Here is a 20,789-nt window from a genome sequence, read left to right on the forward strand (position 1 = left end):
ACCCGCTAAACAGGGACCGTTCTCCTGTCCTGGTTCTTTTGTGCCTCGTAGTCAAATATCATCACAGTGCAAAATTATTTGTAGAAGCACAAATAATACAGTATTTGCAAAACTTAAACATTAAGAGCACAAATGTAGCAGAGTGAAAAGAGAGGCGGCTGTAGAGGTCCTTAAAGGAACAAGATAATTACCTTCTAAAGGACAGACAAGCTTGCATATAAAGCAGTGATTAATGAGTCACTATGTCACACACCACCTAACCATCAGCTGATCTAAATATGAATGTTTGACACCTCCACATGATTCAGTTTAAGCTGCCATGGCCACATTCTTCTAACCCTTCTGCTCCATGCTGATGTTAACTCTCTGTGCTGCTGACTCGTACATGCTGAAAACTGAATATGAAAACTTTTGCAGTAGAAGGTAAATGTTTCCACTCCCCCTACATCCTTCACATCCTCACTCTCCACAGTGAGTCATGCCTCTGGTTCATCTGCACCTGAAGAAAATCACAAAAAACTAAAGTTATAGTCGTAACTGTGACAATAAAACTGTAGTCGCACGTTTTTATTCGTTGCAGGAGGCTCTGACCTGACTGGACTTCACACCGTGTCTTCCTGCTCCTCTGTGTCTTCTGTCTGTGCTGCAGTGACGGCCTTCAAGTCTGAGACGTCTTCATACTCAGCACCAGAGTCTAACTGAAGACAGATGATACGATTTAATTAAGAATCTATTTATTCATGTTTTAAAGACACTCTCTCTCTCTCACCTCTATCGTCTCTGCAAAGCTCAGAGTCTTCTTCCTGAATTGAGTCAAAACACAAAAATGACAAAACTCATCACAGAAATTCACAACTATAAAACTAAAGGAAGTTAAAGGAGCTAAATGAAAGAGAGGTGAGAGAACTGGTGGATTTTAATGGTTTTACCTCGTCCACACAATCAGGAGAAGCAGAGGAATCACCAGCAAGAGCACCAGAGTCAGCCTGATGATGTTCATGATTAATGTGGAATTCCCTTCAAATAAAGACAGATATGTGATCAACCTCACTCCAACTGTCTGGGAATGAAGACAGGACCTTTTCTTTACATCAGTTATCAGATGCTACTTATTAACATCAATCTGGTCTGGTGCAGTGAACAGGTGTGTGTGTAGCTGAATTCAAAATTTTACCTGCCGCCACAATCAAGTGTAAGGTGGAGTTATGACGTCCTCTTGTGTTCTTGGCTTCACAGTAATAATTCCCACCGTGTTCAGCTGTGAACTCAGTGATGGTGAAGATCTGTCCTGAAGCTTTTGGTGAGTCATCATGCTCCTTGTACCAGGTGTATTTAGCAGCTGGGTTAGCGTCACTGCTACAGGTCAGAGTCACTGAACTGTTCTCTCTGATTTCACCAGTGGGACTCACAGACACAGTTGGAACCTTCGGAGGATCTGGAACCAATGAAACAAAATGTGTTGAATTTTTTTACTGCCAGAAGTTGACGTGTGTGTGGAAGCATCTGAATCTTGATAGGTGGTTGAACCTGAACATCTGTGCAGATGTGGACGCAAAGTTGTGAAAAAGTGCTGCTCTAAAACAGTGCAAGATAAGCAAATGATCAATACAACTTAAAGAGACGGACAGACAGACAGACAGACAGACAGACAGACAGAGCTGTGGTTTACTTACATTCAACATTAACAGAGATCTTTGTAGATGTCTTCCTCCCCAGCTCGTTCTCAGCTGTACAGTAATACTCTCCAGAGTCAGAGGCCTGGATGGACCTGAAGACAAGCTCTGGTCCTGAACTGACATGATGACTGTTTCGAGGTCCATAACTTTTGTACCAGGTGTATCGAGCTGCTGGGTTAGCTTCACTGCTACAGGTCAGAGTCACTGATGTACCCTCCACTATCTTAGCAGAGGGACTCACTGACACAGAGGGAAGCTTTGGAGCATCTGGAGGAGAAAACACAATATGTAATGACACATTTAATTTTAGATGAGTTTCACATCTGACAATATTTTAAATTGGACAAAAGTTCAGACACGGGTAGAAATCAAACCTAAAGCTCATCAACATCACAGATATAAAGAACTGTTCGGCAGTGCTGAAGGCCTGAGAACAAGGAAGTGATCCTGGTTTAGTGTTTGTGGAGACTGTTAACTGATAAATCAATTTTAAAGACATAATGATGCTGACTTGTGTTGCTAAATTTCAAGTGTAAGCTTCTGATATGGCTTAATTTTGTAGTGCAGACAGAGGAGAAGAGATTATTATACAATATCTCTACAATCTCACGGGGCAAAGACTTTTTTCACTCAATTCTGCCCATTAAATCAGCAAATATCACTGAGGTTCATGCAGTTAAAGCAACTGGGAGCAACTTTCATTGTGTGTCGATCTTGGCGACCCCTGTGGATAATTAATGATAAATAATTGAATATTTTCGTCAAAACTTTACCTGTGACAGACAGGGTGACTCCATTATAACCAAAATACTTGTCTTGGTTTGTTATGAACCTGAACTTGTACACAGCTGAGTCGCTCTCTCTCAGGTCTGTGATTCTCAGAGTGCATCTGTTCCCCTCACAGTGATTCTGCACACGACCTGAATACTTTGATTCTGTTTCAACATCTATATATTCACGACCTTCTCTTCTGGTGAACCAGAATTTCTTCTCAACTTTGTTATCCTTCTTATTTACTCTTGATGGGTATGTGTAGGTGCAGCTGATGTCCACTGTTGATCCTTTTGCCTCACAGATCTTAGTAGGAGAGTACGTCACTCTCCAGTTATTCTGACCCTGTACCACTGTAACACAGAGCACATCAGGAAACACAATCAACATGTATGACTTGAATTATCACAGAGTCTGTGCTTTTCTTTGGAAAGTTTACTCTGTGGTCAGGTTGCTGCTGAGTTAAGTGTGAAAACTAAAGAGAAATGCAGAACACTGAGGCGTGAGAAACTGTACTGTGTGGTTCAGATGTAAGATGCTAAAAGATGAAGTTCAAACAGTGTCTTGAGACTTCACAGTGAAACAAGTTCACCTTTCAAAAAACTTTACAATGATCAAAGTTTCTATTTATAGAAATAAAAACTGATCGTGCACCACATGAGCTGAAGCCTCTGCAACCAGGGTCGGCTTCAGAAAAGAGATACAAAGGGTGTCAGGTTTTTAACGAGTAAGCAGGGAACAGTTATAAATGTGTAGAATAATATTTTCAGTTTACAGCATGTACAAGTTTTTCACACAGAGCTTCTTTATCCAAAAAACAGGAGCAGAAGATGTTGATGTTGGACACATTTCTGTCTACAGAGTTAAACAACACAAAACCAATGTTTGTAGCATTTCTCGCTTTCCTGTGATCAACATTTTCCACACTTTAACCCACATTTATCAGCCCACATTTTCCCAGAATCCCCTCTTTTAATGCAATGAATTTAACTGTAGATATAAGGTACCTGTCAGAGAGAGAAGGAAGATGACCAATCCACTCGCTGCTGCAGTTAAACTCCTCATTGCTCCCATCTTCTTTCTGTGTGACTTGAGTGACCATAAAACAAGCCAGCGGATAAAAATATTAAGGACACAGCAGTTAAACAATATCGGACATATTGAATATTCTCTTTACTTACAAAGATGAAGGACGTCGTGTTTAAAGATGCCTTTCTTCTGCAGTGAGTCAGCAGAAGACTGATATCAGATTGTCAAACGTCTCATTTCCTTCCTCTTTACATGATTAAAATACATGAGGAGCCAAATGGCAGTAAACATCCACATCAAAAAGAAGTTAAGTTGGAAGCTAGAGAACAATAGTCTGTATAGAGGGGGAGAAGAAAGAGGAAAAAGAGAGGGAAAAAAGGGAAAGACAGAAGACAGAAAAGGACAGAAAATGAGGACTCTTAGTGGCTCTTCTGCATGTGAAGAGTCCCTCCAGGTCGTCATTTTTCATAATAATTCCAGAAATCACCCAAATATTTTATTTTTGCATTTTCTATAAATGGGAATTAAAGATCAAAACAAATTTTACCCAATCCAAAGTGCTTTGGAATGTTTAGATGAAATAAGTTTAAATGAATTATATGACATAAAAAAAACACTTATTAGTATTCAGATTTAATTAAATCAGTACTGTTTGTCATGCTGTGTTTTATTATGCATTCATGATGTGCAGGAAAGTGATACTGTGATTTTCATTCTTCCTCAGAACTTTTAATGACATTAATTCATAGAACTGTATTAGGTATAAGACATTATTTCTAACTAAGGAATTGAAAATATTAGCTTTTAGCTTCTCCTTCCCATTTAAGAAAGGGTTATTTTATAGCCACAATATTATGGTACTGTATTGTGTTATCATGCATGGTGGGGCAAAAAGCAAAACCATGTTTGACTCCTGGTATTACACTGAGATATATAAATAAGTCAAATGAAAGAATTGTTGTAGAAACAAACCACACATTTATTCTAAATAGAAAACGCAGTAAAAAAAAAAACATCCCCCGGGCGCTGGTTTGGCTCGGTTGGTAGAGCAGGCGTCCCATGTATAGAGGCTACAGTCCTCGTCGCACTGATCGCAGGTTCGACTCCCGGTCTGCCGATCCATTTGGTGCATGTCATCCCCCACTCTCTGCTCCCCACATTTCCTGTCTGTCTTCAGCTATTCTATGAATAAAGGCAAAAAAAGCCAAAAAAATAATCTTAAAAAAAACAAAAAAAAAAACATCCCACCCCCCAAACCCTCTCTTTCACACACCCCATCTCCACACACACACACACACACACACACACACACAAAATTATGGAACAAAATAAATAAGAAAAATGATGACAAAAATTATTAATCAAATGACTCCAGTAGTGCAAAGAACACAATCATGAATAAATACAACACACACAAAAATAAATAAAATACAAAAAAAGAGACAGTCAGAGAGGGAGAGAGATACACTGTTTTTTTTTCTTCTCTGCCCGTTTCCACCAAATGCCTTCCAGCAACTGCTCCAGTGGCATCCCTGCATGGGTCTGACAGTAGATGGTAGCTGTGGCCACTTTAATCGGTGGCCACACTTTCTTGGGAGGCTAAAGATAAGCAGAAACATTAATTTTAAGAACACAACATCAACAATCTGCAAATGACAATTTGATATTAGTTTACAAATACCTTCTTAGTATGGAAACCACATTCACATGTCTGTGGGCCCCTGAACAGAGTTGCCTGCCCCCTCAGCTGCATTGGGTATTTCTCAATCTGTAATATTTCATGACAACAAATAGGCAAGTGTCTTTTTAAAAACATTTAGCTTTATCATTTATAACTGTATGCTTATTGCTTTATACAACTCTACCTTCTGATAGAGGTCATGTCACATCTTCTGGCGGGGAGCAGGCCTGTTTCCTGCATCGGACGGCCAAACACCTGTGGCAGCAAACCTCCGCAGGCGTGACATCCATTCATAATCACCCATAGTCCTGTGTTTTTTTTGTGTTGAAGCCATCTGTGGCCAAAGAGGAGAAAAAAACTTACACTATCAAATGCCACCATCTCATCACATAATGCTACCATCATAAGATAAGATAAGACAGAACAAAGTCAATGTTAATATAGTATAGATATGTGAAATTAACTTATTCACAACTACTGAATAAAACATAGAGCTTAAGCATGGAATATAGGGCAAAAATACATAAATGAAGGGTACAAGAGGTAAAAGTGAGGGTCACAAGGTAATGTTGTGTGTAATAATTCTAGTTCCATTATAAGTTATAAGGTCATACTGTAAACAAAACACTGTTACCGTGACAACACGGAGAAAAATCTCATCTTGTTATTTAGCCTACCACACAGCAAAACTCCCCATTCTTTTTTACTAACTGACCCCTCCCCCCACAAGATGTTCATAAATAATGAATAAGCTCATGAAATAGGGCAATGTTATATTCTATGTATATTTATATATTAGCCGAAATGGCCTCAACAACGTTAGGATCGAAGTCATACAACAACGACGTGTGGAGATACAGGATGCATGACGATGTAACATGACAAAATACAATACAAACATAACTTACACGTCTCTAACTCTGACAACAATAATCATTTTAGTGAATGAAGACATCGACCGTGTTAACCAAGACGGTGTTTTTGTTCTTTTACCTACAACTGGATTTGACACAAAGACGCTAACCACAATGATGCTAACGATCAATAGTAATATATGGATGACAATAGTTTTATTGATGGCATTTACCTTGAGATTGAGAGCTGAAATTCCTCTTCGAGTTTGAGTTTGCCACCGCATCTGGTGTAGACCATTACCCCGTAGAAAGTTGGACTTGCATGGCTAAGATTGGCTGAAAGAAAGAGGGGGGCGGGAGCTAGAAAGCTGAAATCCTCTGAGCGCCATCGGTTGGGAAAGATGAGAATTCTGAAATCCGCAATTGGCTTTCAAAGCTGAAATTGGGAAGACGTGATTGGAGGCTCGGAAACAGTCGGATAGGGGTGAGGTGCACCTATGGGTAATTTAGAGTCATCAATTAACCTTACAAGCATGTCTTTGGACTGTGGGAGAAAGCCAGAGACCCCAGAGGGAATCCACGCATGCACGAGGACAACATACAAACTCCGCACAGAAAGGCCCACCTTGCCCATACCGGGGTTTAAACCAGTGACCTTCTCGCTGTGAGGTAACAGCGTTAACCACTGCACCGCCGTGCAGCCAGGAATAGAGTTTATTTTTATTATTGAGAAATATGTAAAATACACGACTCACTCAGTCGCTCTGACGCTGTATCACTTTAACACAAAGCACATATTAAACAACAATCACTTATATTGATGATCAATATTTACACATGGCCTCTACAGTTCATCTCTGTGTGCATTGAGGCAGGAGGCCTCACAGTCTGCAGGTGAGGAGAAGGAACAGGACTGATTGGACCTGTGAACCACGCGGCAGTTTGACTGAACAGGATAAAAATCAGACAGATTATTAAATATAAGAGAGGAGGTAACAATGAAGTGTAACTTTTGTCTTGGTCAGTTTCTTCTCTGTTCACTCTGTGGTCAGGTCGCTGCTGTTTGTAGAGAGAAGCTGAGCACAGACGTGGAGAGACTCTCATGCCTGTTAGTTTGAACCCAACAGAAAAAAACAACCAAACCTCAGAGTGTGCAACAAAATAAAACAACACCTCAGACGTCTGAAGAGATGGATACCATTGTAGGTAAGAGAGTGAATATGTTATCTTGGTGAACTGCTCCTTTAAAGCAGGACGTAGAGGGAGCAGTCAGGCTGATGAAGCCTGAATGTGCCACTGAAACTTCTCCACTAGAGGACAGTGAAACATCAGATACTGAATCAGGACCCTGACAACATTTTACCTTCCAGCTCTGATTGTTGAGTCCAATTTGTTTAACCGTTTGAACTTTATTTGTTATGATTGACAACATTTGCATTTGAACTTGTTGACCACAGATACTTCATTCATTAAACAGACGAGATCCAGATTACATTCATGAAGTGTCAGTGGTTTACAGTCAGTTTACATTGTTGACCAACATATTTGACTCAGTGCAAAAGCAACAACCTTTCAGAACATGTTGATGTAGTTGAGCAAAGGCTCATAATTACTGGCTTGCACAGGCTATAAATTGTGGGCTTTTATTCTGAAAGGGCTTCACATTTGGTGAACATTAACCTACTCTGTTAGGATGAAGGACCCAGGTATTTTAAATGGACCAAGAGGAGGTTTAGAGTTCAAACATGACCTTCTGTGGTCTGTGTACCTTCCTCTCAGCAACATCCCACATCATAATAAACACTGTGGCACATTTCATCCTTACAGACACAAAATGTGAGAAACAAGCAGAAGCTAAAGAACAGATCTGAGTTGTATTGTCTTGATAGCTGTTAAAGAAAATAATACTTAAAATTGATGTGAAACTTCCTTTAAAGCTGAATCCAAATCATTTAGCTCTCTAATGTTTCCGACCACAGAGTTTAAAAACAGATCCGTCACCTGTTGTGGACGCTGGCTGTTTATGTGAATCAGACTCAGGAATACTTCGGCCATCTAGCAAACTGTGGTACTACTGAGCTTCTCTTGGATATAAATGTGTGACAATCTAAACTCTTAGCAAACCAGGACGCTGATCAGAATATTTAAAGTATTTATTATTTATTAATTCAAATCAAATGTTACTTTAAAAACCATCAAATCAATACATTTATTTTCACATGTAGTCACGTGAGATACAATGACAGTGAAATTTTATCCCTACAACAACTCTCAGCGCAGCATCGGGGTCACTGAGAACGCAGCCGGAATTAAATCCCACCACATGATCTCAATGTTTCCTACCATGCAGAGGTGGATGTAAAGATTGTCTTGCTTGTCTGTGTGATAATAGGATAGTTTTATCCTCTCCGCTTCTTCCATAATGTTTACTTTAATTTTTACGTTGGAAAACTACGTCCATAGCAGAGTCTCTCCCGTCCTTTTAAGGCAGGGTTATTGTGAGAGTTTACCTCCAGAGAAGGCTCTCTCCTGCAGGGCAGACCCTCTGCAGACCCAGCTCTCCCTTCGAGGCTCTTTTTTCCCCCTTGTTTTTCTTTGAAATTACTGTTAATGGTGGTATACGGGGACATGACCTGCTAAACAGGGACCGTTCTCCTGTCCTGGTTCTTTTGTGCCTCGTAGTCAAATATCATCACAGTGCAAAATTATTTGTAGAAGCACAAATAATACAATATTTGCAAAACTTAAACATTAAGAGCACAAATGTAGCAGAGCGAAAAGAGAGGCTGCTGTAGAGGTCCTTAAAGGAACAAGATAATTACCTTCTAAAGGACAGACAAGCTTGCATATAAAGCAATGATTAATGAGTCACTATGTCACACACCACCTAACCATCAGCTGATCTAAATATTAATGTTTGACACCTCCACATGATTCAGTTTAAGCTGCCATTGCCACATTCTTCTAACCCTTCTGCTCCATGCTGATGTTAACTCTCTGTGCTGCTGACTCGTACATGCTGAAAACTGAATATGAAAACTTTTGCAGTAGAAGGTAAATGTTTCCACTCCCCCTACATCCTTCACATCCTCGCTCTCCACAGTGAGTCATGCCTCTGGTTCATGTGCATCTGAAGAAAATCACAAAAAACTAAAGTTATAGTCGTAACTGTGACAATAAAACTGTAGTTGGACGTTTTTATTCGTTGCAGGAGGCTCTGACCTGACTGGACTGCTCCTCTGTGTCTTCTGTCTGTGCTGCAGTGACGGCCTTCAAGTCTGAGACATCCTCATACTCAGCACCAGAGTCTAACTGAAGACGGATGATAAGATTTAATTAAGAATCTATTTATTCATGTTTTAAAGACACTCTCTCTCTCTCACCTCTATCGTCTCTGCAAAGCTCAGAGTCTTCTTCCTGGATTGAGTCAAAACACAAAAATGACAAAACTCATCACAGAAATTCACAACTATAAAACTAAAGGAAGTTAAAGGAGGAAAATGAAAGAGAGGTGAGTGAACTGGTGGATTTTAATGGTTTTACCTCGTCCACACAATCAGGAGAAGCAGAGGAATCACCAGCAAGAGCACCAGAGTCAGCCTGATGATGTTCATGATTAATGTGAAATTCCCTTCAAATAAAGACAGATATGTGATCAACCTCACTCCAACTGTCTGGGAATGAAGACAGGACCTTTTCTTTACATCAGTTATAAGATGCTACTTATTAACATCAATCTGGTCTGGTGCAGTGAACAGGTGTGTGTGTAGCTGAATTCAAAATCTTACCTGCCGCCACAATCAGGTGTAAGGTGGAGTTATGACGTCCTCTTGTGTTCTGGGCTTCACAGTAATAATTCCCACCGTGTTCAGCTGTGAACTCAGTGATGGTGAAGATCTGTCCTGAAGCTTTTGGTGAGTCATCATGCTCCTTGTACCAGGTGTAATTAGCTGCTGGGTTAGCATCACTGCTACAGGTCAGAATCACTGAACTGCCCTCCACTATCTCAGCAGAGGGACTCACTGACACAGAGGGAAGCTTTGGTGAGTCTGGAGGAGATTTAGAGAGACAAATGTTATTAATATCAGATAACGTTGTATCAAATGTTAGCATAGCTTTGTCATGTTACATTGTGGCGTAAGGTCATGTATGTAACACTGTGACCCCATGATGTATATTATAAAGCTGTGCATCATATTTGCTCTTGTTCTGTACTTACACTGGACATCTATTAAGAGAGACAAAGACCTTTTCCACCCGTGTACATTCTCAGACTTGCAGTAGTAGGTCCCTCTGTCCTCAGAGCTCGTGGAGGTGAAATGATAAGTTTGCCCTCGTTCTTTAGGCAGTGTTTGGTTCTCCTTGTACCAGGTGTATTTAGCAGCTGGGTTAGCGTCACTGCTACAGGTCAGATTCACTGAGCTGTTCTCTCTGATTTCACCAGTGGGACTCACAGACACAGTTGGAACCTTCGGAGGATCTGGAACCAGTGAAACAAAATGTGTTACATTTTTTTAGTGTTAGAAGTTGATGTGTGTGTGGAAGCATCTGAATCTTGATAGGTGGTTGACCCTGAACATCTGTGCTGATGTGGACGCAAAGCTGTGGAAAAGTGCTGCTCTAAAACAGTGCAAGATAAGCAAATAATCAATACAACTTAAAGAGACGGACAGACAGACGGACAGACAGAGCTGTGGTTTACTTACATTCAACACTAACAGAGATGTTTGTAGATGTCTTCCTCCCCAGCTCGTTCTCAGCTGTACAGTAATACTCTCCAGAGTCAGAGGCCTGGATGAACCTGAAGACAAGCTCTGGTCCTGAACTGACATAATGACTGTTTCGAGGTCCATAACTTTTGTACCAGGTGTATCGAGCTGCTGGGTTAGCGTCACTGCTACAGGTCAGAGTCACTGATGTGCCCTCCACTATCTTAGCAGAGGGACTCACTGACACAGAGGGAAGCTTTGGAGCATCTGGAGGAGAAAACACAATATGTAATAACACATTTAATTCTAGATGAGTCTCACATCTGACAATATTTTAATTGGACAAAAGGTCAGACACGGGTAGAAATCAAACCTAAAGCTCATCAACATCACAGATATAAAGAACTGTTTGGCAGTGCTGAAGGCCTGAGAACAAGGAAGTGATCCTGGTTTAGTGTTTGTAGAGACTGTTAACTGATAAATCAATTTTAAAGACATAATGATGCTGACTTGTGTCGCTAAATTTCAAGTGTAAGCTTCTGATATGGCTTAATTTTGTAGTGCAGACAGAGGAGAAGAGATTATTATACAATATCTCTACAATCTCACGGGGCAAAGACTTTTTTCATTCAATTCTGCCCATTAAATCAGCAAATATCACTGAGGTTCATGCAGTTAAAGCAACTGGGAGCAACTTTCATTGTGTGTCGATCTTGGCGACCCCTGTGGACACATCGGTACATCTTATCTCTCTGCTGATCTTGTCCTGTACATGTGTTTGTAGTGTGTTCTGATGAAAAATCTCCTCCTGCTGTCTTTTAACAGTCGATCGTATCACTCACTATAAAACTTTGCTGTACAAAATGTAAACAAAGGCTGTAAATCACCTCGTCTGAGACCGACCTGGTGGCAGCCGTGACAGGACTTAAAATAACTATATATAAAAAGACAACTGCTTTTGTAGGTAGGTCATAACCAGCTAAAAACTCCTCACAGCAGCTTTAACGTACAGGAGTTTAATGTCAGTGGAAGACTGTGAATGTACTCACACACTGAAGGAGAGGGGAACTTCTCATATCCTCGTACAGCACAGGAAAATCTGTCTGTATCACCTTCCTGGTCTGGATAATACTGTAAATATTCACGTTTAATTTTCTGTCCGTTCTTGATCCAGACGTAGGAAGAAGCACCAGGACAACTGAGACACTTAAAGAGCAAACGCCCATCTGGTCTGCTCACCTGCAGCTGGGGAGCTGAACCTGTGTAGAAATTACATTTTATTCATTTGCACGTGTGCACAATCATTTACAGTATTTTTGAAAAAGGAAATTATAAAATAAATAATTGAATATTTTAGTGAAAACTTTACCTGTGACAGACAGGGTGACTCCATTATAATTAACATATGTGTCTTGGTTTGTTATGAACCTGAACATGTACTCAGCTGAGTCGCTCTCTCTCAGGTCTGTGATTCTCAGAGTGCATCTGTTCCTCTCACAGTGATTCTGCACACGACCTGAATACTTTGATTCTGTTTCAACATCTATATATTCACCACCTTCTCTTCTGGTGAACCAGAATTTCTTCTCAACTCTGTTATCCTTCTTATTTACTCTTGATGGGTATGTGTAGGTGCAGCTGATGTTCACTGTTGATCCTTTTGCGGCACAGATCTTAGTAGGAGAGTACGTCACTCTCCAGCCATTCTGACCCTGTACCACTGTAACACAGAGCACATCAGGAAACACAATCAACATGTATGACTTGAATTATTACAGAGTCTGTGCTTTTCTTTGGAAAGTTTACTCTGTGGTCAGGTTGCTGCTGAGTTAAGTGTGAAAACTAAAGAGAAATGCAGAACACTGAGGCGTGAGAAACTGTACTGTGTGGTTCAGATGTAAGATGCTAAAAGATGAAGTTCAAACAGTGTCTTGAGACTTCACAGTGACACAAGTTCACCTTTCAAAAAACTTTACAATGATCAAAGTTTCTATTTATAGAAATAAAAACTGATCGTGCACCACATGAGCTGAAGCCTCTGCAACCAGGGTCGGCTTCAGAAAAGAGATACAAAGGGTGTCAGGTTTTTAACGAGTAAGGAGGGAACAGTTATAAATGTGTACAATAATATTTTCAGTTTACAGCATGTACAAGTTTTTCACACAGAGCTTCTTTATCCAAAAAACAGGAGCAGAAGATGTTGATGTTGGACACATTTCTGTCTACAGAGTTAAACAACACAAAACCAATGTTTGTAGCGTTTCTCGCTTTCCTGTGATCAACATTTTCCACACTTTAACCCACATTTATCAGCCCACATTTTCCCAGAATCCCCTCTTTTAATGCAATGAATTTAACTGTAGATATAAGGTACCTGTCAGAGAGAGAAGGAAGATGACCAATCCACTCGCTGCTGCAGTTAAACTCCTCATTGCTCCTCTCATCTTTCTGTGTGACTTTAGGGACCAAAAAAGCAGATAAAATAATAAGTATACAGAAATTAAACAGAATGACACATATTGATTATTATTTTTACTTACAAAGATGAAGGACGTCGTCGTCAAAGATGTCTTTCTTCTGCAGTCAGTCAGCAGAAGACAGAATTGTGAGGCTTGTTTCCTTCCTCTTTACACGACTAAAATACAAGAGGTGCCAAATGCCAGCTAACACCTACATCACCAGGAAGTTAGGTTGCTTTAAGCTAAGTTAAGAGAGACTTAAAAAAACTAGTGACACAGCTTGTTGGTTTTAAACCTGTTTGCTGCATAAATCACAAGAAAAGAGCAAAAAGAGAAGAGGAAAACAGGTGTGTTTCATTTCCTCTGCACTGCAGCAGTATGTGATAAAAAAAGGTCACATGCTGAGAACAGAGTTTATTTTAACTATTGAGAAATATGTAAAATACACATGACTCACTCACAGTCGCTCTGACGCTGTATCACAAAGCACATATTAAACAACAATCACTTATATTGATGATCAATATTTATTCATGGCCTCTACTGGTATTGCGTCAGGTGAGCGTATTGCGTCATTGCGTCATTTCCTGTTTTCTCGCTGCTACTGTGTTGTTCTGTGCTGTTTGTAGCTGCTGCTAGAGCTAGAGCTCGAGCTAAATCGATTAATCTGCTGTAGTTATCATCACTGTGGTTATTCAGCTGCTGTGTACTTTAACAGACACTAGTTTTCATCAAGCACTCTCGTTGTTGCATTAGCGTCATATCTGCTAAACCCTTAACTTTATACTCGCTTAGCCGTTAGCTTAGCAGCTAGCTTAATCAATTGAAATGTCTTCTCCTTCTCCCTCCTGCTCTCCTGATCTGCCCTGTTCGGTGTGTCAGATGTTTAGCTCTACCTCGACCTCCTTTACGGATAAGGGTACTTGTATGAAATGTAGTATTTTTGGAGCTATGGAGGCGAGGATCACGGAATTAGAGACGCGGCTCCGCACCTTGGAAAACCAAGCATCGCTAGCTGCTGTAATCAGCAGCAAGCCCCCAGGGCCAGTAGCCGGTGCGGGCCGACCTAGCGTAGCTTCTCCCCCGGCAACTCCCGAGCAGCCGGGATGCAGTGGCTGGGTTACTCTCAGAGGGAAGCATAGCCGCAAGACGAAGCACACGGTTCACCACCAACCACTTCACGTTTCGAACAAGTTTTCCCCACTCAGCGACACACCCGCTGAGAAACCAACTCTGGTTATTGGCAGCTCCATAGTCAGAAACGTGAAGTTAGCGAAGCCAGCGGCCATAGTGAAATGTATTCCTGGGGCCAGAGCGGGCGGCATCGAGTCAAATTTAAAACTGCTGACAAAGGATAATCGTAAATTTGATAAGATTGTAATTCATGTCGGCATTAATGACTCCCGGTTACATCAATCGGAAGTCACTAAAATTAATGTTGAGTCGGTGTGTGCATTTGCAAAGACAATGTCGGACTCCGTAGTTTTCTCTGGACCCCTGCCCAATCTGACGAGTGATGACATGTATAGCCGCATGTCATCATTCAACCGCTGGCTGTCGAGGTGGTGCCCAGCAAATGATGTGGGCTTCATAGATAACTGGCAGACATTCTGGGGAAAGCCTGGTCTTATCGGAAGAGACGGCATTCATCCCACTTTGGATGGTGCAGCTCTTTTGTCTCGTAATATGGCTAAGTTTGTTAGTCGTAAAACCTGACAAACCAGAGTTGAGACCAGGAGGCAGAGCTGTAGTCCTACACACTCCTCTGAGCTTCCCTGTGAGCAGTTTCCCAGCCACAATGTTAATGTTATAGAGACTGTGTCTGCCCCCCAACCCAGGCCTTTTATTACAGTTAATTCAAACTCAAATAAAAAAGGAGTAAATCAAAAAAATTTAATAAAAATTAAAACAACAACCAAAGTTACGCCAAAAAATATGAGAATTAAATGTGGTCTGTTAAATATCAGATCCCTGTCATCTAAAGCTCTATTAGTGAACGATCTGATATCAGATTATCATATTGATTTACTCTCTTTAACTGAGACTTGGCTGTGTCAGGAAGAATATGTCAGCTTAAATGAATCCACTCCTCCCAGTCATCTTAATACTCATACTCCTCGAGACACTGGTCGAGGTGGTGGAGTGGCAGCTATTTTCAGTTCTAGTCTTCTAATCAACCCTCGACCAAAACTTAGTTTCAGCTCTTTTGAAAGCCTTGTTCTGAGTTTTTCGCACCCAGCTTGGAAAACTTTACAGCCTGTTTTATTTGTGATAGTATACCGCCCTCCTGGCGCATACTCTGATTTTCTAACTGAATTCTCAGAGTTTTTATCAGATTTAGTCCTGAGTTCAGACAAAATAATTATTGTAGGGGACTTCAATATTCATGTAGATGTTGATAATGATAGTCTTAGCATGGCATTTATGTCCCTTTTGGACTCTATTGGTTTCACTCAAAATGTGAACCAGCCTACTCACCGCTTTAACCACACCCTCGACCTTGTTCTAGCTTATGGCCTTGAAACCGAAAACTTAATTGTCTTCCCACAAAATCCTCTTTTATCAGATCACTATTTAGTAACATTCGATGTCCTATTAACCGACTACTCTCCAGTTAACAAAAATGTACTCACAAGATGTTTGTCTGATAGGACTGTAGCTAAATTTAAGGAAACAATTCCAGCTGCTTTTAATTCTTTACCACATCTGTTTACTACAGAAAGCTCTTATGCTAATGTTAGTCCCTCTCAGCTTGATCAGTTTCTTGATAGTACTGCAGGTTTGCTGAGAAGTACTCTAGACTCGATTGCCCCCTTAAAAAAGAAGATTATTAAACGACAGAGGCTAGCTCCATGGTATGACTCAGAAACTCGTAACTTGAAGCAAATGTCGCGTAAATTTGAAAGAATGTGGCGATCCGCCAAAACAGAAGAATCTCGTTTATTCTGGCAAAATAGTCTTAATAAATACAGGAAGGCCCTACGGCATGCTCGAGGTGTCTACTACTCCTCCCTCATAGAAGAACATAAAAACAATCCCAGGTACCTTTTCAGCACTGTAGCCAGGCTGACAGAGAGTCACAGCTCCACTGAGCCAAGTATTCCTATAGGCCTCAGCAGTGATGATTTCATGAGCTTCTTTAATGACAAAATCCTAAAGATAAGAGACAAAATTTGTAACCTCCGGCCGTTAACTGGTGCAGATGTATCTTTGGAAACTGCTCAAAAACCTGATGTTTACCTTGACTGTTTTTCTCCAATTGACCTTCCTGAGCTAAATTCTCTGATATCTTCGTCTAAACCATCAACCTGTCTTTTAGACCCGATTCCAACCAAGTTGCTTAAGGAAGTCTTTCCCTCAATTAGCACTTCTTTACTAGATATGATCAATATGTCTTTATCGACGGGCTATGTACCCCAGTCTTTTAAACTAGCTGTAATTAAGCCACTTCTTAAAAAGCCTACCCTAGATTCAGGCACCTTAGCTAACTATAGACCTATATCTAACCTTCCTTTTATCTCAAAGATCCTTGAGAAAGCAGTCGCTAATCAATTATGTGACTTTCTTCATAACAACAGTTTATTTGAGGACTTTCAGTCAGGATTTAGAGTCCACCATAGCACTGAGACAGCCCTTGTGCGAGTTTCAAATGATCTACTTACTGCTTCAGACAGAGGACTTCTCTCTGTACTCGTCCTGTTAGATCTTAGTGCCGCTTTCGACACGATAGACCATCACATCCTGTTACAGAGATTAGAACATTTAATTGGCATTACAGGATCTGCACTAAGTTGGTTTAAATCTTATCTATCAGATCGATCTCAGTTTGTTAATGTTCATGATGTGTCCTCTATGCAAACCAAAGTTAGTCATGGAGTTCCACAAGGTTCTGTGCTCGGACCGATTCTTTTTACCTTATATATGCTTCCTCTGGGTAATATCATGAGGAAACACTCCATTAATTTTCATTGTTATGCAGATGATACTCAATTATACTTATCTATGAAGCCAGATGAAACCAATCAGCTATCTAAACTAGAAGCATGCCTTAAGGACATAAAGATCTGGATGACTAGAAACTTTCTGCTACTTAATTCAGACAAAACTGAAGTTATTGTGCTCGGCCCAAAACACCTTAGAGACTCTTTCTCTAATGATATAGCTGCCCTAGATGGCATCAGTCTGGCATCCAGCACTACTGTTAGGAATCTGGGAGTTCTATTTGATCAGGATATGTCCTTCATCTCCCACATAAAACAAATATCAAGGACAGCCTTCTTTCATCTTCGCAACATAGCAAAAATCAGACACATCTTGTCTCAAAACGATGCAGAAAAACTAGTCCATGCATTCGTTACTTCCAGGTTGGATTATTGTAACTCGTTACTATCAGGCTGCCCTAATAAGTCACTAAAAACTCTGCAGCTGGTACAAAATGCTGCAGCACGTGTGCTGACAAGAACTAGGAAGAGAGAGCACATCTCTCCTGTATTAGCCTCTCTGCACTGGCTTCCTGTAAAATCTAGAATAGAATTTAAAATCCTTCTTCTTACTTACAAAGCTCTTAATGGTCAGGCACCAACATATCTTAAAGAGCTCATAGTGCCATATTACCCCTCTAGAACATTGCGCTCCCAGGATGCAGGCCTGCTTGTGGTACCTAAAGTCTCTAAGAGTAGTGTTGGAGGTAGAGCCTTCAATTACCAGGCCCCCCTCCTCTGGAACAATCTACCAGTCAAGGTCCGGGAGGCAGACACCCTCTCTTCTTTTAAGAGTAGACTTAAAACTTTCCTCTTTGATAAAGCTTATAGTTAGGGCTGGCTCAGGCTTGGACTAGCCCATAGTTATGCTGCTATAGGTTTAGACTGCCGGGGGGATCTGACACACAAAGCTTCTCTCTCTCTCTCTCTCTGACTCTTTGACTCTCTCTCTCTCTCTCTCTCTTCCTCTCTCTCTGACTCTCTCTCTGACTCTCTCTCTCTCTCTGTCATATTAATGCAGCTCATTAACTCTGTATCTTCTGGTCCCATTAACATTACTAACCACATATCTTCCCGGGAGTTCTTGTGCTCCCTTGTCTTGAAGGTTCCTGAGGATCGTTGCTGCAGACCACCTGCTGCTGTGGACCTGCTCGACTGCAACAACTACTAACATCAGCCTTCCCCATAGTATCATTATTGTTGCTGCTAATGCTAATAGTAGACCTGTTGACTTCAACTGTTACAATTACGATTACCTCAGCCTTTATCATTACTCTGCTTCTCTCGCTAATTTATTTATTTATTTATTTATTTAGCCAATCTTCACCCTAGTCTACCACTATTATTGGCATTGCAACCATAAGTATGTGTCTGTTGTTGTTCATGTAACAAGGACATATGTTGTTGTGGTAACAAGAACATATGTTGTTGTTGCTCTCTTTGCCTGTCTCTATCCTGCATCTCCTTCTATCCCATTTTCGGCCCATCCAGTCGAGGCAGATGGCTGTTCAACATGAGTCTGGTTCTGCTCGAGGTTTCTGCCTGTTAAAAGGAAGTTTTTCCTTGCCAATGTGCCGAATTGCTAAGTGCTACTCATGGTGGATTGATGTTGGGCCTCTCTTTAAATAACTTAACAAAGAGTCGGTCTAGACCTGCTCTTTCTGTAAAGTGTCTCGAGATAACCCTGGTTATGATTTGGCGCTATACAAATAAAATTTGATTGATTGATTGATTGATTGATACAGGTCATCTCTGTGTGCACTGAGGCAGGAGGCCTCACAGTCTGCAGGACTGATTGGACCTGTGAACCACGAGGCAGTGTGACTGAACAGGATGAAAATCAGACAGATTATTAAATATAAGAGAGGAGGTAACAATGAAGTGTAACTTTTGTCTTGGTTAGTTTCTTCTCTGTTCACTCTGTGGTCAGGTCGCTGCTGTTTGTAGAGAGAAGCTGAACACAGACGTGGAGAGACTCTCATGCCTGTTAGTTTGAACCCAACAGAAAAAAACAACCAAACCTCAGAGTGTGCAACAAAATAAAACAACACCTCAGACGTCTGAAGAGATGGATACCATTGCAGGTAAGAGAGTAAATATGTTATCTTGGTGAACTGCTCCTTTAAAGCAGGACGTAGAGGGAGCAGTCAGGCTGATGAAGCCTGAATGTGCCACTGAAACTTCTCCACTAGAGGACAGTGAAACATCAGATACTGAATCAGGACCCTGACAACATTTTACCTTCCAGCTCTGATTGTTGAGTCCAATTTGTTTAACCGTTTGAACTTTATTTGTTATGATTGACAACATTTGCATTTGAACTTGTTGACCACAGATACTTCATTCATTAAACAGACGAGATCCAGATTACGTTCATGAAGTGTCAGTGGTTTACAGTCAGTTTACATTGTTGACCAACATATTTGACTCAGTGCAAAAGCAACAACCTTTCAGAACATGTTGATGTAGTTGAGCAAAGGCTCATAATTACTGGCTTGCACAGGCTATAAATTGTGGGCTTTTATTCTGAAAGGGCTTCACATTTGGTGAACATTAACCTACTCTGTTAGGATGAAGGACCCAGGTATTTTAAATGGACCAAGAGGAGGTTTAGAGTTCAAACATGACCTTCTGTGGTCTGTGTACCTTCATCTCAGCTAAATGAAAGAGAGGTGAGTGAACTGGTGGATTTTAATGGTTTTACCTCGTCCACACAATCAGGAGAAGCAGAGGAATCAACAGCAAGAGCACCAGAGTCAGCCTGATGATGTTCATGATTAATGTGGAATTCCCTTCAAATAAAGACAGATATGTGATCAACCTCACGCCAACTGTATGGGAATGAAGACAGGACCTTTTCTTTACATCAGTTATCAGATGCTACTTATTAACATGTGAATCTGGTCCGGTGCAGTGAACAGGTGTGTGTGCGGGTTAGTGTGGATAACTTACGAGACACAGTGATCAGGTGTAAGGTGGAGTTATGACGTCCTATTGTGTTCTGGGCTTCACAGTAATAATTCTCACTGTGTTCAGCTGTGAACTCAGTGATGGTGAAGATCTGTCCTGAAGTTTTTGGTGAGTCATCATGCTCCTTGTACCAGGTGTAATTAGCAGCTGGGTTAGCATCACTGCTACAGGTCAAAGTCACTGATCCGCCCTCCATTATTTCACTAGAAGGACTTGCTACAACAGAAGGAGCCTTCAGAGCATCTGCAGTAACAATAAAAACATGAATAGGTTTAAAAGGTTAAGAAGCAAATATGATATGTATAGTATTTAGTGCTTTACGGGCTGCCCATATGTCACATGGAATCTTTATGTCAATTTTAATGAGTCGTAAACTCACACACAGAGGGAGAGCCGTAACTGTCAAATCCTTTCAAAGCACAATAGATAATGTCTCCTGGATCAAACAGGGTTTTATACGAGGATTTCTCCTCATTCTGTATTTTCTGTCCATTCCTGAACCAGACATATGAAATATGAGCAGCAGGAGAGCAGCTGCTGTGACACCTCAGCTCTGCCTCGGTATAACCCTGGTGGACTGTTACCCCAGTCACCTGCACCTGGAGAGCTGGACACGTGAGGAAAACAGCCAAATGTCATTAGTTAAAAACACAGCCATGA

The 20,789-nt window shown here is 40.9% G+C and overlaps 1 protein-coding gene across 1 annotated transcript in view; it reads right to left on the reverse strand.

Annotated features, from left to right (window-relative positions):
* Positions 1 to 451: 451 nt before the first annotated feature.
* Positions 452 to 20,789, reverse strand: part of LOC138595053 (basement membrane-specific heparan sulfate proteoglycan core protein-like) — a 57,495-nt gene continuing 37,157 nt past the window's right edge. Inside the window, exons 20-31 of the mRNA XM_069666372.1 lie at positions 20,187 to 20,372; positions 12,276 to 12,440; positions 10,718 to 10,987; positions 10,277 to 10,491; positions 9,234 to 9,323; positions 4,982 to 5,075; positions 2,450 to 2,800; positions 1,674 to 1,943; positions 930 to 1,017; positions 770 to 803; positions 609 to 698; positions 452 to 499 (exon numbers count right to left, since the gene is read on the reverse strand). Of these exons, the coding sequence (XP_069522473.1) occupies positions 452 to 499; positions 609 to 698; positions 770 to 803; positions 930 to 1,017; positions 1,674 to 1,943; positions 2,450 to 2,800; positions 4,982 to 5,075; positions 9,234 to 9,323; positions 10,277 to 10,491; positions 10,718 to 10,987; positions 12,276 to 12,440; positions 20,187 to 20,372 (1,901 nt within the window). The remainder of the gene's footprint in view (positions 500 to 608; positions 699 to 769; positions 804 to 929; positions 1,018 to 1,673; positions 1,944 to 2,449; positions 2,801 to 4,981; positions 5,076 to 9,233; positions 9,324 to 10,276; positions 10,492 to 10,717; positions 10,988 to 12,275; positions 12,441 to 20,186; positions 20,373 to 20,789) is intronic.

This window comes from Semicossyphus pulcher, unplaced genomic scaffold, assembly GCF_022749685.1.
Source record: "Semicossyphus pulcher isolate SPU_LCO1_2020_fin unplaced genomic scaffold, fSemPul1.0.p SCAF_17, whole genome shotgun sequence".
NCBI lineage: Eukaryota > Metazoa > Chordata > Actinopteri > Labriformes > Labridae > Semicossyphus > Semicossyphus pulcher.